At 31.8% G+C, this 18,399-nt stretch overlaps 1 protein-coding gene across 1 annotated transcript; it reads left to right on the top strand.

The window, feature by feature from the left end:
* Nucleotides 1-799: 799 nt before the first annotated feature.
* LOC143083212 (XK-related protein 7-like) lies at nt 800-7,823 on the top strand. Its single transcript, XM_076259463.1, has 2 exons — nt 800-1,005; nt 7,247-7,823. Exons 1-2 carry the CDS (start codon nt 813-815, stop codon nt 7,807-7,809), a joined length of 756 nt encoding a protein of 251 aa, XP_076115578.1. The 5' UTR covers nt 800-812; the 3' UTR covers nt 7,810-7,823.
* Nucleotides 7,824-18,399: the final 10,576 nt, after the last annotated feature.

Genomic DNA, 18,399 nt, shown 5'->3' on the forward strand with positions numbered 1-18,399 from the left:
CTATTACTTATGTATAATTATTGATAAATGAAAATACAATATGATCATGGCACTATTTATAGTACATTACCATGTCGAAGTCAAAGTTGACATATTTGACCTTCCTTGACCATTTCACATAATTTTAGATTGATGCAAAATTAGATAAGAGCCACAGACTTAACTATTAAGATATTTCATCAACTTTATCTTCTTTTTGAAGAAATTTTGTAGTAAAATATTGTTTATGTCTAATGTTGTGACTCATATCTATATATTTATAATACAATCTGAAAATGAGGCGTATTATGGAGCATTTGCAGTTTAACTTTGAATCCAAGAAGAACTTAACAATATTTATATCTTTAAGATATCTTGCAGTTTCTTGAAGGATGTTATTTATTTTTTTTTAGTATGAGGTCCCTTTTCACTACACTCAAACTAGTGCACTTTAAGGGCCCAGCTAAGGCCCACCTCCGGTGCGGGATTTTCTCGCTGCATTGAAGACCCATTGGTGGCCTTCTGCTGTTGTCTGCTCTTTGGTCGGGTTGGTGTCATTTTGTTATATACACCATTTCCATTCTCAATTCCATTGATATCCTTCTTACTCTTATATCATACTCTCACCATTTTTTCCCTTTCTAATCAATATCACTAAATCTTACATGAATATAATCTGAACAACATTTTTAATTTTGTAGAAATTTGGAATACATTTATTACATGGTTTTAAGTTGGAAATGGAAGTTTGTTTTTTTTTTTTTTAAATCAATATCACTAAATCTTATATTTGATCTAAATACCTTGTTTAATTTTGTAGAAATTTGGAATACATGTATTACATGGTTTTAAGTTGGAAATGGAAAGGTACAGATTTAGAAACAAGAGTACGATTACGAGCTATGGAGGAGAAACGAGACGCATGCATTCTGGGACTTGTTGATGGCTTCCTGGAATCGGCCATGCAGCTCCTACTTCAGCTTTACTTAGCATTTCATCACAACCTCCCTGCTACATTTTTACGAGGTAACTCACTCATATTGTATCATTTTCACCCAATAGATTAAAATAGTTTAGATTATTTCTGAAAGGTTAATGTGTTTTATGATTATGACATCACGTTTTATATATGTGTCAAATGATAATAGTTTAACATAGAATAGTTTCATAAACATAACATTAAAGAACAGATTCCTATGATTAAACAAATTATAATTTGTGATGGCACTTGACTTTTGTTACGTATACTTAAAACAAAGTCTGAACGATAGTTTGTTTATGTTTCGTAAGCAGACTATAACGAAACACGTGTCTCTATTCATTTGATATCTCAGATTTCGTCTATTTGCATGCTTGTTATCAAAACTCTTTCTCTATATATATGTATATATTGTATGCACACCCGGAAGTTCATTAGGTTTCGAACCATTGCTATACTACACATTGGAACTTGTTGAATTATAGGCCATGATGGCTAAAATGCGGTTGAAAAAAGGGTTCCTCTGTAAATAAAGAGTAATATTTTCCACCAGGAAGGATATGATTTTATTATCTACTTGGTAAAAAGTTAAGGGGGACGTTCCTTGGTAAATGCGGCGTTGGTTGGTTTATTTCGAACATTGAGCTTGAAAAAGCTTAGAGTACAATATATTTTTGAAAGAGTCATACAAGTTGATGACCCATCCCTCAATCAAGCTTTTAAAGGTGTGTCTAAAAGTAATACATGCCCAGCGTTAGACCACAATAAATGAAATGTTTCGAGTCGGTTTGTTAAAACAAGATGTGTATTGTTGGAATTATTTACTTTTTGGAGCTACTAAATGTTTCAAAGACAAAAAAAGCAAATACACAAAACTAAGTGAAATGTAATACCATGTTAATTATAGACGTGGAACAATTGCAATACAAATTAAAAGAAATTCTATCAAAGATAATACAATGAAATGCTTTTGTTCTATCATGATTGGGTAGGATTGCATAGTCAACTATTCTGTATCTTTGCCAGTATGTTTGACACACAACAAGCGGTCAATTAGTATATGCAGTATATTTTTTTCATTATTAGCATGCCAAGCATTCAGACTCTGTCAATACCCTCGTAGCATATGTACCAATTCATATATTGTCATGGAATAATAGTCGATGAGACTCCAGAATCTTCAAGTTAATTATGGAGGACTTTTTTGTTGGGAGATATTTTTTTTTACGTGACGAGTTATATTATATTTATAACGTTTACCCCAGTGAAGTTGGCGGTGTTGATTGGTTTGCGCGTTTTCACCTTTTTGGTGGATGAGTGTGTGTGTGTGTGTGTGTGTGTGTTTCTAAATACTATACTGATGCAAAGACTTATCAATGATTTTTTTATTAAAAGGGTGGGTTGAACAAAGCTATACATCACATCCACTGATTTCCATGAAACTTTCATAACATATTTGAATTGATACGTTATTTTTCGGTCGGTCCAACAAACAGCCATGCTTGATATAAAACGCAAACGTCAATGTGTTGCGTATTATTTGACATAACCTTTGACATTAACATTAACTTGAGGGTAAATCTTTCAAGAGGAATGGTCGTCTTCAGCTCGGTCTTTATTTATACTTTATATGGCATGTGGTTACATGAGTCCATGCCAATGTTTTTACTTTATATGGCATTTGGTTAAATAGTTCATGCCAATATGTTGCGTACAAATCGACGTGACCTTTAACTTTATTCTTTGAATTTATTGGCGATTTTGTTATATTAAGATAAATAATATCGTGCTTCTTTTAAAAAAATTGAGTCCCTACATTTCCCGTTGAATTGCACAAGGTAATGCCACACACATTGAGGGGCGAGAGCACGTGTATTAGTCAACTTTAAACAACTCTTGTTTCAAATTGATTTACAGATATGCTATTTTAACACGCACACGTTTCGGTTTATTATGTCGGGTATGCGGTAAAAGAAACTCAACTATAGGACCTACTAGAACCTCACTTCCGAAACCCTGATTTGAAAAGTTACTGTAGAATATTTTGAAACTAAATCCTTTGTCTGTCAGATAGTACAGAAAAATGAAGCGCATTTTCTTTGAAAAAGTAATTAGATTATATTTTTTGTTTTTCATTAAAAAAATTAGGATGTTGTTGTTTTTCAATTAAAATTTATCATGAAAGATTCACATCCTGAAAGCAAGCTTTAGTCAGATCATATTTTTACAATGAAAAAAAAAATATTTTTGTTGATTTTTAATTAAAATTTAACGAGAAAGATGTTGTTTTGATCGTGAAAGCAATGTTTGACCAGATAAGACTGTATATGTTTGCTTATCGTTGAAGGTCGTACGATGACCTATACATGCTGGTTGAAATTTTTCTCATTAGCAAGCATATCATCACCTCTATAAAGACATTATTTTGCATTGGAATCAAATTTAAGCCAGCAATTATTTTGGGATTTGTTCTGTTTATGTTCAAAAGAAATGCTATCAAACTGTCAATTCGGAAATAACAGCAAGTTGATATTTTTTTTACATCAGGTATTAATTCAAAATGGCATATAATACCTATGTTTTCGTTAAAAATCATTACATAACGGATAAATGTAAAATTTTGTTTTTCTTATGAAATCTCACTTGTTATCGAAAATTGGACACCGATAATCAAGCAACAACACATAAATTAATTTCGGACAAGTCCTAGAACAGAAACAGTTTTGTTAAATTATGTTTTGTTTTATTACTTCTGTTTTTCAAAATTTTACACTGGGCATCAAGTTGGAATTCCATACCTTAAATTGTTCTTGAAATTAAAGCACACAAACATGAATATCATAATTTTAAAATTTTAAAATAAAAGTTTATTACTGATTCCCCAATGTTTTACATGCCGCAAATTTGAAATTCCCTGGATTCAATTGTTATTTTCCATCGAAATTCTAGCTCAAATGGTATTTCTCATATTTTTTTAGCTTTTTTAACCCAAAAAAATGAATTTCACGAAAGTACATTTTTTTTTTTTTTTTTAAATCCGACAATATTCTTGCATGTGTCTTTTCGATAAGAATTCCTTCACGATCCTATACCAGATCTTTCACGATCCTCTCGGAATACGCGTCAGCTCGACACCGTGTAATGCTAATTATTTGACGATTTTATTTTGACTTCGAGTCTATAACACTTATCCTTATTGCCAATGCCTATAAATGATGTATACCTCATGGAAATGGAGAAAATACCAGTTTCCAGCCGCGGGTCTTTAAATCGATTTATAACCAAAACTTCAAGATAGCATGATAGCATGGCGATTCGTATGTAAATGTCTGTTTGCTATATACTTTCCTGTAAAATTGAGGTTTCATTTTTTTATTTAATCTCTAATACCCATATAAGTATGACATGTAAGTGTTTACTAGTTAATACAAATGTCATTTTGGAAAGCCTAAATGCATGTATATTTAAATCAAAATTGTGTATTTAAGGGATGACACAGGGTGATAATTTTTCAAGTTCCGCTATTTTCAAATTTTATTTTTCCTATCTCACTTTTTTCATACTTTTTTCCAAGATCCCATATGTTTTTAGCCCTATATACCACTTCCCCAACTTTTTTATACCTCATATCCCTCATTACAAAACAGTTCGGCATTGGGAGTAAGGGTGTTGGGTTCTCAGTATTTACTCGTAAAAGTTATGAAAATTTGTCCTGTATATGGATGTAAATGCCTTTTAATGGAATCAATTCGTCATTTAACTTTTTCCCAAAACTTTTTTTTTAATTAAAAGACCCATGTTAATTGTCGTCAAATATTTGCCGCTGTATTCTTTACCTCTAATTTAGCCGTAATACCAATTTGATTTGTATGCCCCACGACAAAATGTCGAGATGCATATTAAGTTACTCCTGTCCGCCCGTCCGAATTTCTACAGGATTTTTTTTTTTTTTTTAAATATTCTCAAAATGACAGATATTGGCACTTCATGCAGTCATTTCATTTTGTATACAGAATGCCAATAAAAGATAGATCATTATAGAAAACGTTAAATCTATAATTTCTTATAGTCAGGTGGAGACATCATGTGGGTCTTAAAGACAGCACAACAATCATTTTAAGATGTACTTCATCATCGCTGTTTGACAAATCTAAAGTATATGGAACCACAATACTTCCATGGTGGAACTATGGTCATGCATATTGCAAAGCAGCAGAGGGCATCCTCAATATAATTAAGAAAGGAAATAGGGAATGTGTCAAAGCGACAACAACCCGGCCATAGAGCAGACAACAGCTCCATAACTAGTTCCATTTGAATATGGCATGTCTAATTGAATGTCCGTCATCATGTTTAATTAACATAATATCAGCGCGCTGAAAGACTCCCGCCTAAATTAATGAAATCCATCATTCTGCATAAACCATGATACTATTGTTATATTTTGTAGTTTGGACGCATCTAACACAACTGCAGCATGTATTTGATGCATATTGTTACGCAAGAGTTTTTTGTATTTTCTTGTCCCATCTAGGAGCATTATGTTTTTGGTCTGTGCGTCCGGTCGTTCGTTCGTCCGTTCATCCGTTCGTCTGTCCGTCCGTCCGTCAAATTTTCCCGCTTTAGGTTAAAGGTTTTGGTCAAGGTTGTTTTTGATGAAGTTGAAGTCAAATCAACTTAAACCTTGGTCCAGATGTTCCCTATGATATTGTTTTTTTAATTTTAATGGCAAATTAGATTTTTAACCTCAATTTCATGATCCACTGAACATAGAAAATGATAGTGCGAGTGCGACATCCGTGTACTATGAACACATACATTCTTGTTTGCAATGATTTGAAAATCAGATTCTTGGCACAGTTATTACATCAAAAAAGAAAAAAGTATACCATCTTTACACAATGCGTCACCAGAAGTTCGAACAATAGAGGAGTTAACATTTCACTCTATTTATATATATGATTTTTTTATTGATATAACTTAACTGTTTCTTGAATAATGCTGTTATTGTTCGTCAAGAAACTACATCGATGATCCAACAGAGTGTTTTTGTTATGTACAAATTAGGACACACTGAATGTCCTTGTTATATAAATTTAATGTCTTTTCTGTTTTAGCTAATGTTTTTAGTTTTGACGAAAATAGTGGTATTTTACGATAACGATTATGACATTTTTTAGTTTATATGTTCTTTAAATGTTAAAATATATTTTAATATTACATTTTAAAGTGTGATATTGCTATGTACTTTAAATAAAGAATCTGATAGTTCGGTAATCCATTGACGGAATGATAGTAAATACATGGTCGCGAACCGATTCAAAAACAAACGGATGTTTGTGAAGCTTTTGAAATATTCTACAGCTAAGCTTTGCTATCGCAGATACATATGTCCCGATGTTTATGAAATGCATGATGTTCGAACAATCACCAAAAAGCTTATTTTAATGAGAATCCGGTATTTGAGAAATACATCATGAGTTGTATCTGCTTTTATCTGTTATGTTGTCGTGACCGAAACTGCATACGGAGTCTTCTTTGTTTTATACTATTCGGACGTTGACTTGACACATTTAAGGCCGGGTCAATTTTGTAAAGATCAAGTTTTATGACGGAGGTGATATCTCAGATTCAAATTAAATTTAGTACATGTATGTATATACATAGAATTATTTCAGTTTATGAAGAGTTAATAAAGTTGATATATATAAAACATGAATAAATGACATCAAGTTTTGTTTTTGGAATTGACTTTATCAGCAACAAAATGAAGCGAACACATTAGGGCCAGCTGGTGAAGTCAGCATAAAAAAATAAAATAAATGCCATAACTATTAGAATATTTGGGGAGGACGGTTCAGTTTAAGAATGATGATATTGATAGATTGATACGGATTGACATAAAAACATGACTGCATTATTACGTGAGGTCACTGCCGAACATTTTCGTATATTAAACTGGAGTGAAATATTCGGATTAATCCTGCAATTTGATTTAGCTAAAGGCCGATAAAACTAAAGAATCTGATGTATTTCTCAAAAACCAGATTCTCGATACAATTAGCTTTTTGGTGATTGTTCGCTAAACACACTCGCCGAATAAATATAGTGTGACACGCAGACGATCTTTTAAATTATTGTGTTACTCTAGGCAGAAATTTAACGGTACCAGTGTGTAGAAATCCGATCATCTTTGCAAATTAATCTGATAACTAGTACTGATACTTAATTTGAGGGTTTGTTGATTTTTTTTTTTAATTTAATACAATATCCATGTTCTTTTTTCAGTTGTTACATTATCGCTGTCACTAGCGGGTACATCATGGATTCACACTGCTTTCTACAGACACAGCAGGAACATTGATATTACAAAGCATAAAATGGGAATTCGGATTTCGTTTGTTTACTGGTTGTGTGTTTTAGCAGAACTATCTCCACGATTTCTACTTTTGGCATCCTTTGGAGCCTATTTTATGCCGTGGTGCTTTATTTTACCGTCGGCACATTTTTTATTGATGATGACTGTTCACATCTACACCAATCCTGAACTTTACGGAATGTGCTGCTGTAAAGCAGGAAAATTCCTTTTTCTAGTTTTATGCAGCTATATCAACATATTTTGTTTTATAAACGTTACCGGTGGAAAGACCTTCAAAAAGCGTTTGATGTTTTATATTTTGTTTTACATAGAAAATATTGTTATGGTGGCCTTATCGTGGTACAAGACACAAATGAACCAATCGTACTTGGTCTATACTTTACTAATCGCCCCTGTGGGCTTCGTTTGTCATATGTTGTTTTTACTGTTGTATTACAAATTATTTCACCCAAATAACAGAACATATTTATAAAAAAAATGAATGACCGTTTTTGTATGTTATTTTGCCATATTATAGGTGTTTGACATTTAAATGCCCGTGGTAAAATAAAGTTATTAATCCATATCTGTACAAAAAGTAAACAATATGTTATTCGTAAGCCTATACACAAAATGACCTTCAACAATATCGTAATAGACGATAACGGAGAAAGAAAAAGGAGAGAGAAAACCTAGGTTGAAAAAATGTCAAAAAAAAGGAAATCAAAAACAAGACGTCGAACAAATATCAACAAAACAGTTAAAAACATTCACACAAACCCCAATTTACCTTGCCCGTTAACATGTACTCTCGGGAAGGATTAGTAATTGCCTGTCCAAATCATGTCGGAGGCACAGTGATAAAACACCAAAAATATTCCATAAGACTGGAAAGTAAAACGAGGAAACGGTGTAGATTTAGTATATTGAAGATGATTTACATCAACAATCTCAAATCGTCTTCAGTTAAATGTTCTCTGTGAAAAGCTCGTAGAGTATACAGAGGTCACTCTCTATGTAATTATATTTTTATACAAGGAGGTCTTTGTTCGAAGACGTTGTTAATGATAATAAAAGAGGATATGGGGATATATATATATTTATTAAGAAGCTACCCCTTTACAACGGGGGCACTTGTAGGCAGGGTACCCACAAATGCGTCTAAGAGCATATACAATGAATAATGTACAATTAAATGAAATACACATAGGACAATATCAAAGTTAAAAATTAATTCTCTTTTAAAACGAGTCAACATTCATGTAAAACATAACAACATTATATATTAATATAAAATCTAAACATTTAGAGATCACATCAATTAAGTTGCACACGTAAATCACAGTTAGCTTAATCTTCTAAAATTGAAGATCTGTAAGTGTACATTTCACTCAGCATCTTTTTACTAAAAGTGTCAACATGTTTACAAACATTTGGATCAACCTTATAAAAACATTCACCTAGCAGTATGTTTATTTTTTCGTAGGACGGTAACTCTGTGAAGCAAAAGTCGGTGAAGTTAGTACTTAGATACTCATTTATATCGGCAAAATAATTACTTCGTATAGGAGAATATTCAGAACATTCGAGAACGAAATGTTCCACGGACTCCTCAGATTTGCCTGAACACATTTGACAAATGGGAGTCTCGGACATATTCATTCTATACAAAACTTGATTTATGGGTAGACAATTTGTTCGTGCTAACAATTTTAACCTTGTACACTTAAAATCGAGCAAGTTTGACAAATAAGGCTGTCTACCAGACGCAAGTCTGAATTTGGAGAACGCATTAAGACTGCTTTTATTTCTTATAACTTGAAAATCTCTTTCACGAACAAACCTTCCAAAAAACTGTTTGAAAATATTTAGGTTAACATTTGAGTTGTAAAAATGATCAAGACCAACAGAATTAAACACATTTTTCATATACTGGGGATATCCCCATCCTCGATGTAGCGTTAAGCCCTTTAGCTCGTCAAATATTATTCGACATAATCTATTCTTATCTAGGTCATGAAATCTAGCAAAATAAGACACCCTTTGTCTATCTAGGAAATCATTTATCGGTTCCCAACCCAAATCTACGAACAGAGCCGACTTAGGTATATTCATATTAGTACTAAAAATGAATTTCGCCGAATTATATTGCCAAGTTTCAAGAATTTGTTTGCTTGAAGCTGACGACGGCAGCCATACAGCACAACCGTGTGCGATAGAAGGCCGTATTAGGGAGTTCCAGAGGGCATCGCCGAAGGATATGCGATTGAAAGATCCGTGCTCATTTAGCAACTTTGTCATATAATTGAGCTTGCGCTCGAAGTTATCTTTTAAGTAACAATTTATATGGTAGGCAAAAGTCAATGAACGGGTAAAATAAACACCGAGATATTTGTATTCATTGGCTTCCTCCAGGAGCAGGTTACCTAATTGCCACTTCTTATCTTTATCTAAAAGCTTGTCTATTATCATAACCTTGGATTTGTTTTGGTTAAATTTTAGATTCCACTTTGAAGCAAAATTAGCTGTTATATCAAGCAGACGATGTAGTTCCGCCTCGGACTTCCCGATAAGGACTACATCATCAGCAAATAAAAGGCAATCCACTAGTTGTGAGGATAGTTCGGCACCAAAATTATTGGCTTCGAGCAAACTTACGAGGTCATTCATTAGAACAGAGAAAAGAGCCGGAGACAAGACACAACCTTGTTTCAAGCCAAATTCTTGATCAAAGAAGTCTGTTTCACAATCACCAAACAAAAATTTGTTTGATACATTACTGTAAAGTGATTTCAGCAGTTTCCAACACTTACCTTGAATGCCAGTTTTCCACAATAAATAGAAAAGGCCATCACGCCAGACTCTATCGAAAGCTTTTGATAGATCTAGAAAAGCCAAAAACGTTTTATATTTTTTAGCTTTTCGAATGGAACAAATACCTTGTAGAGTAAACATTTGAACATTTAACTAAAACAGTAACAATGGTCAAAGAACATAATGTCATATGTTTCAATAACAAATCCTAAATATGCATTTGCTTTGATGTTATTGAGTTTTAAGACTGATTAATGTGATTTTATTAACAATTAAACAAATAGTCAAATCCAGTGTCATATTGCAAAAAAATTGAAACATTCCAAACAAATCTGAATCTATAGCATTTTGGTCTAGACCATAAGCCAATTCATAATGAAATTTTACTTTACTTAGAAATACTAAGGTAACTTGGGCTCGAGCAATTATGGTGCTTGAGATACAAAAACTGACAAACCCACCCAGTACAATATAACACATCAAACAACAACACCCAACATCATCTACGGGAAAAATTGTTGCCGTCTCATTGACGGATTCCCGACATGATTGTCCTTTTATTCATATTCATGAACTGTATTTACAAAATCTATCTATTTTGTAAGGGAGCTACCATTTGATTTTTATGGGGGGGGGGGGGGGGGGGGGGCTAGGATGAAAAAAATTTTGTCCTGCATTTTTTTTAGCTGAAATCTCTGTCCTGCCTTTTTATTTTTCACTCTGTTCGGTCCTGCCTTTTTTTTTTTTTAGTTTATCCTGACTTTTTTTTACCTAAATTGTCGTCCTGACTTTTTTTTTTTGGCAAGTGCCTCATCCTGCCTTTTTTTTACTCAAAACTCTTGTCCTGCCTATTTTTTTCAAATTTCATCTTGCGACACTTTTTGTTCTTGTATCGTATCGACGTTTTGATAAAAAAAAGTCACTTTATTGCACATTACAAAGTGCATTGGGGTTTTAATTAGAATGAATTATGGCTTATTTTAAGGGAGTTTTTTTTTCTTGAGTTGTGGCCCTTGAACGTAGAAACTTGTTTTAAATATTATCTTTTAAAGAAATAAAACATTGATGCGACATGGTTTGAGTCAGGTCTGCTGTCGGCAATATATAATCTGCAAATAAATGTGCGGACTCAAATAATGATGATAAGATTGAAATTTGCAGGTGCATCATTCACAAGTTAATGCTTGACCAATTTAAGTGTAAACTAAGGTAATGCAAACCTTACGGAGCACATGTTGTGCAGGGTCTGCCTATCCTAATTCCGGAGCATCTGAGATCACCATCAGTGTTTGGTGAGTTCGTGTTGCTCAGTCTAGTTTTCTATGTTGTGTTTTGTGTACTGTTTGTCTTTAACTTTTTAAGCCATTACGTTGTCAGTTTATTTTCGACTTATAAGTTTGAATGTCGCTTTTGGTATCTTTCGCCTCTCTTTTATCTTTAAGGCCGGTTGGACCGTTGTTTTCCTAGTCCCATATCCTCAAAATGCTTTCTCTTTTTTTTCTGATTTTGTTTATTTCTATTTGTTGTTTTCTCAACCATTTATTCGTTCCTTTTTACTTTGGTTTGCCCTTACGAAGGTGCATGCATTTTTGTTTTGTTATTTTGTTATTTTTTTCTATAGTTGCCTTTTAACTTTTTAGTGCTTTCGTGTTTGCCTTAGTCACTTGATGTTTGTTTTTTTTTTTTTTTTTTGGGGGTGGGGGGGGTTGTGATGGTTTTTTTTTTTGTCTGCTATCCACAATATCTGATCTGTAAATATATGTGCTAATTCAAATAATGGTAAGAAGATGACCTCCAAGTGCATCATTAACAAGTTAAAGCTTGACAGATATGCTTCTATGCAAATATTAGAGCCGCTAGAGAGTTTTGTATGGCTAATCCAATAGCAGCAAAATTCTTGCTTTTCTTTCTTTTTGTAATTTTTATTTATATATTTGTGTTTATTTACTAGTTAATAGTTTTTATCTTCATTCATTTATTTGTTTTTCTTTAAAGAAGGTTTGGGCTTTGTTTCAATGTTTTCTTTGTTTTGTTTTTTTTTCATTATTAATTTGTTATTATTTTTATTGTATCTTTTTGTATTTGGTGGTTGTCTTAACTATTTGATTTTTGTTTGTTCGTACGGTTGGTGTTTTTTTTTTTTTTTTTTTTTTTTTTTTGTCTGATTTTTATTTTTTTTGTCGTTTTTGTTTTCTGGACTGAGTTGCTTTGTATTACAATTTAATATACACAATATATCTGTCATTTTCAAGTATCAGGTATTTAAACTTGAATTAACACCTTTGATATTACTTTTGATTCACAAAAAAAATATATATAATTTAGAACACCATATAAAGCATAAATGCTATGCATGGTACATGAACAATGTAGATATAAACCCGACAATATTTCATATATGATCAGATCATATTTTGTCGAACGTCATATAAATTCTTATTATGCACGCTGTTTCAATGGAAATTGTGACGTCATGCCGCATTCTTAATAGCGCGAAAACCCATGAGACGAGGATATTCTCTGCTAAATAGAAAAATAAAAACATAGCTTGTACAAATTTTTGGTTTGTTATTTATAAAGGAGATACTTTTTTTACATGTACCGTTTCTATTCATGGAAAGCACATATAAAAGCAATCGAAACACTTTTCTGGGGTTAAAAAAAATGCAGGATAGGTGTAGTCAAATGTTTTAGATCAACACCAATGTAATTTTAGAAGAAGAAAAAGGAAGAGGGCAATCCCTTTTATACATTTGGCCAGAAGCGAATTGAATTATTGTTTATTTTTGTAATTTGATTGTCAAAGTTTATAAAACAAAACAATGGCTATTGTTTCAACAACAAATTTAGCTATAGCTGTTTTTAAATAAGGGACAAACGGTAAATTACAGATGTTCACAACAACAATAATTACCGTTGTTCACAAAAAAAAACAGTAGATTATCGATGTTAACAATAACAGTAGAATACTGATGTTCAAAACAGTATATTACCTATGTTCAACAACAGTAATATACCGATGTTCACAACTCGAAAATCAATTTTGATTATGCAAATCAATGAAACGTTTTAGACTCCAAAAGGTACGATACCTCGAGGGTCGACAGGGTATGCATAGCATGCTATGCATGCTTTAAAAGTCACGCTAGTTCACATCAGTCAAATTGTCAAATAATATCACAAATCGGTATCGACAGATCAGACGAGTATATTGTGTCTAGAAATCTAAGACCGCGAAGAAAATGTGTGTCGTTTAGGCAAATCGTATCGTTCAATCAATTCGTCATTGTTACCTTCAAACTTCTGTAGGGTTGATTTCCACCTTTCTTGCTGGAGGGGTGTTTTTGTTAGGATTATACAGGCATAGTCAATTAACAATCTGTGATTTATATGTATATATTGCTGTTTATAAAAAAAATAGCACTGGTCAAAGATGTCCATGCAGTTCTTGCGATCACCACTTATCATTTTTTTAATTTTATTCGGAAAATTTTAGAAAAGTCAATATTAGGACATATGATATATTCTGACCACATATCATATAATTGTTGTATTAGATATAGATCAAAGTCCGCATCTCAAAAGGTTTGTAAATAGTTGTTTATATAAGAGGCACTTGAAGACCAATATCCTTAGTACGATGCAATCGATTGGCATCTCTGTACAAACTATTTTGGAAAAGTACGTCATCGAATATCTCCCATATTTATGATAGGGAAAACCTTTGTGTAAGATACTTTCAATTCACATTTATAGTTGGAAAAGTGCAAGAATTGCATCTGTTTTTCTAACATGGCAAACTTCAATGGTCTACACTTGATAGTGATAGTCTTATCTAAAATATTCTGCATGTTTCTACAAACTTCAAATTTGATCAGCATGATGTCTGGGAAACTGCACTTGTAATGTATTTAGTTAGTATCATTTTAGTTTGCTTTGACATAACGTTCGATAGATACAATTATCACAAGGTTATTCATATCTATGTAATGATGTGGTTGAAATATTTCCCAGTTAGTAGGCGAAAACGTTTATCAAATGCTATCAAGTAATTTATTCTAAATCCCTGACTGGAATAAAAATGATGACAGATCTGGTTTTCCACTTTTTATTTAATAAAAAAAAACACATACGACATAAGTTCTATATATAATACCTAAATCAAAATGTCGTACGAAGATGATTATTAATATCTGTTTAAAGTCGAGTGACAATTAAGGAAAAGGACATGTTAATATCTCTCTGGTATCTGTCGCGTAATGTGATTTGAATATGAACCCTGCTATACATAAGTGACATGCTAAGACGAAATTTTTTCCATGTTATTTCTCGTGAATGCAATCCACCGGAAACATGAAAATCTTCCTGAAATCGTTTTCTCCTGATTCGACCGGTCTTCTGTTTTACATCTAAATGCTGCGTGCTTAGTGGAGAAGCAACACAAACAAAATTTAAATCTAAGGGAATTAAACAGACGACCTCCCACACTCGAGTCATGCACGCTACCACGAGATCACCGAGGTAGTGTCAAACTTAACGACACAACTACATAACTTATGACCTAATGCAGTATATATATTAAACGAAAGAGGAGATGATGTCTCAATTTTCTGCTTCTGATATAAGAGAACATAATCTCGATTTTTTTTTCATTTTCTATTCTACAGCGAATACAAAAGAGAAAATTTTGTTTAGTATATATCATTTATATTATCAACCAAAATAAAGAAAGAAAATAATGTAATCAGACTTAGATATACACCACTCAACATCTCAATTCATAATTGAAAACATTTTTTGTGAATTAAATCAATGATACATAATTGATTTTCAAACGACTTATACATCAAGCATATAAACTATTTTTTTACTTAATGAATATTTGCTTTTTTGTTTGGTACAACAGTATATGGTTACTTAAGACGACGTTTCGTGTTTTGTGCAGATCCTATTGTTATTACTGTTTTACATACTTGAATTACAAATAAAATAAATTTTGAACGTAGTAGTGGTGAAGACTTTTCCAAACTTTTTTATTGGGTGTACTAACATTTGAATCAAATGTTGTAAAACCGGAGCGTTTATTCTTAAAGGTAACACATGTAGATTCTTTTCGGGTTATTGAGCAAATGAAGTCATTTTGCCAAATCAATCTTTTGCTTGTTTGAATTCCAAAACCTTTGATCTGGAGGTATGTTATGAAAGTTATTCTAGAAATGTGTTAAAATAAATTGGTATTATATGTAACATTACGGACGCTTTTTTTCTATCATGCAAAACATTTATAATCTTATCACTTTTTCGTTTAAAGCTGTTACATAATTTGTGTGTGTGTGTGTCTAACAAAATAGTTTTCATAATTTTCAACTACTATCAATAATAAACTGCTAACTGATTGTTAAAAGTGTTTTCATTCTTATTAACAGACAAATCAACAGAGATTGATTAAACTTGAGACCAGTAAAAATAATAAATGTTCGTGAAATGACAAACCCATTGTATATTTGAAAATAACAAAAAAAAACTATGAAAAATGATATTTTTTATAAAATAACTTTTTATCAAAATAACGAATGTATACAATGTTAACGTTGAACCGAAGAAGAGCTCAAACATCATTACATCAAAAATATACAGCATCACATTGGCAACATATTGTACACCATGACAAAAAAATTTATCTAAGATTTACAAAAGAGAAGTTTTTTGTTTTAATTTTCACGGTTCCTATCGCACCTTATCCCCAATATTCATTAGAAACGTCCAAAAAACATAACTTAACGTATATCCAGTATTTTATAATTCGGGTATGTCTCCCTTGGAAACATTAAACTTACATATTGCTATGTTTGTTAAACTGCTTGTCAAGAGACGAAGTCAACAGTCTGGTATCTTCAAATACTTGATTTTGATTGGATTGTTATTATTCCGCTTATATAGTTGTATTCTTTCATCTATTTTAGCAGCGGCGTTAATGTCCAGGGTGGAAAGTTGCTACTGCTGTATGACAATGTTTACACCTCTCGTATCATAACTCGTAATGGATGTAATACAGATAAATATATTCTTAATTCTTATCTAATTACATATACCAGACCTTGGATTAATTACATGTCAAAGTAATTAATTACATTCCAATTACATTGATTGTTAAATGTAATTAATTACATCACCATTACATTGATTTTCAAAAGTAATTAATGAATTACCATTATATTGCCAATGTAACTAATTACATTTCATTCAATTTTATCCAAAGATATGTAATGATAAGAGTTATATATCATTGAGAATAAAATCATGAAAATGAAAACAGTCTAGAATAGAATAAATTTATACTTATATATACTGGTACATTTATGTTTTAGCAATGACAACATTTGAACAAGATTTGTTTAGAAAAATATAAATATATAAAGATCCAGATTAATATATTTTGTATTATTAAGATTTTTTCCTTTAAATTTCAAGTGTCTACTTAAAGCTTATTTTTTATTTCAAAGGTTTTCCCAAAGGTACCTCATGTGAAATAATAAGTAACTTTAAATTCCATCTATTACTTAAGAGTAATGGTAGCATTTGAAATACTTGTTTTATAACAAGTCAAAATTGTCAAGTATATTGGACTCCGTTCTTGTATGTTTTTATTGATCTCTATGGAGGACGCGAAGTAAAATCACAAAAATACTGAACTCGGAAATTTTTGTTTACTTCAATAGAAGGCATTCGATAGGAAAATATTTACAGCTTATGATTCCAAACCCATCTACATGCATCAACACAATCACCATGGGGAATACACTAATAGAGGGATGTATAAGTACAGACACGCGCGTTCAGTATTGTATTCGGTTTGTCCTATTAAATTCAACAAGTATGTATTAGAATTCAAATTTTTCTGATATAAACATGATAACTATCACAGCAAAGGATTATCAGATTGTTTGTTGAATTTTGAAAAGAACGACACTGGCGAATTCGAAGATAATTTATTGTTACGAAAAATTAATTAATCAGTTATTCTGGTGTATTTTTTGGCAGTATTGTTGCATTTTTCTTAAGACTTGTACATTTTTCCTGTTAATGTATCATTGTCATTTACGGATGATCTGCTACCAATTAAGTTTAATGGTTGGGCCACAATTATAAAGTCGTGGTAATGCATTTTTTTGTGCAATGGTTACTTGAAAGATTATTTATCACATCATATCTTATAATATATCTAGTGATTGGTACGTAAGAAAACATTTCATTGTTTTTCTTCAGAACGAAGGTTGAAGGATGTCAGTAAGTAGACATTATGTTTTATTTTGTTTATCATTAAACAACAAAATATATTGTAAGATCATTTTCACAGCCATTTCAAACTTTTATAAATTGTTTATGAACATGTATATAGTGTGAAATTCTGAACCAGATACTTTGAACTGAATATTTAAATAGAAGTTAGATATGAAAAGATAAAGCCGGCGAATATTTATTTGTAAAGAAACAGAATGTGAGATTTTACAGTGTTATGTCATGTAATTTGCGTTTATTTATATCACTAAAACCTCAAAATACGACACGAATGCAGTACAAATGCAATACGTGGAGTATTTGGACGCTTTCTATAGAAAGCTAGAATAATCGACAGTAAGTATGGAACATATCATAAATATAACGTTTATAAACTAAACAAATTACAGAAACCCTTTAAAAGTAAGAAACGCGTGTGAAAAAGGATCAGAAGTGCTAATTTTTGGAAAGTGTTAGTTCCTAGAGATCTTGAATTATATGTAAATCTGTTAAAAATTCTGATACTCGAAAGTAAAAAAAATGAGATAAATATGGATTCTGTCACTGCGTGTGAAACGATATTTATCCACTAAAGACAGTTAAATTTTCAAATTGAAAACGAAATTTTAAATTCGAAATGAAGATATTACTCCAATAGAATCAATATGGAAAGACACGGTAATGTTTTAAAAAGGTTAACATCATATTTAAAAATATATAAAAAAAAAATAAATACCCAGCTCCAAGAAAATTCAAAAAGGAAAATTTAATAAAACTAACCAAACAATCAAACGTTAGACTTTGTCAACCAACGGACACCTGTCACATCCCTTTCTTGGTACATTTAACACCAAAAGGATGGTTTTGAACTGTTTAAGCACTTCATATTCGTTATACATATCTGCCCTAAGCCGGCAGTCAGTTATTCATTTTGTACTCTCCCATGGGCATGTTATAGCTATACAGTATGAATGGGTTTTGCTCCTTGTTT

This window comes from Mytilus galloprovincialis, chromosome 1 (genome assembly GCF_965363235.1).
Source record: "Mytilus galloprovincialis chromosome 1, xbMytGall1.hap1.1, whole genome shotgun sequence".
In the NCBI taxonomy this organism is placed as follows: domain Eukaryota; kingdom Metazoa; phylum Mollusca; class Bivalvia; order Mytilida; family Mytilidae; genus Mytilus; species Mytilus galloprovincialis.

Coding starts and splice junctions, on each gene's coding strand:
- LOC143083212 (XM_076259463.1), top strand. CDS start 813: ATGTATTACATGGTTTTAAGTTGGAAATGGAAAGGTACAGATTTAGAA. Junction 1,006..7,246: donor CCCTGCTACATTTTTACGAG/GTAACTCACTCA, acceptor TTCTTTTTTCAG/TTGTTACATTATCGCTGTCA.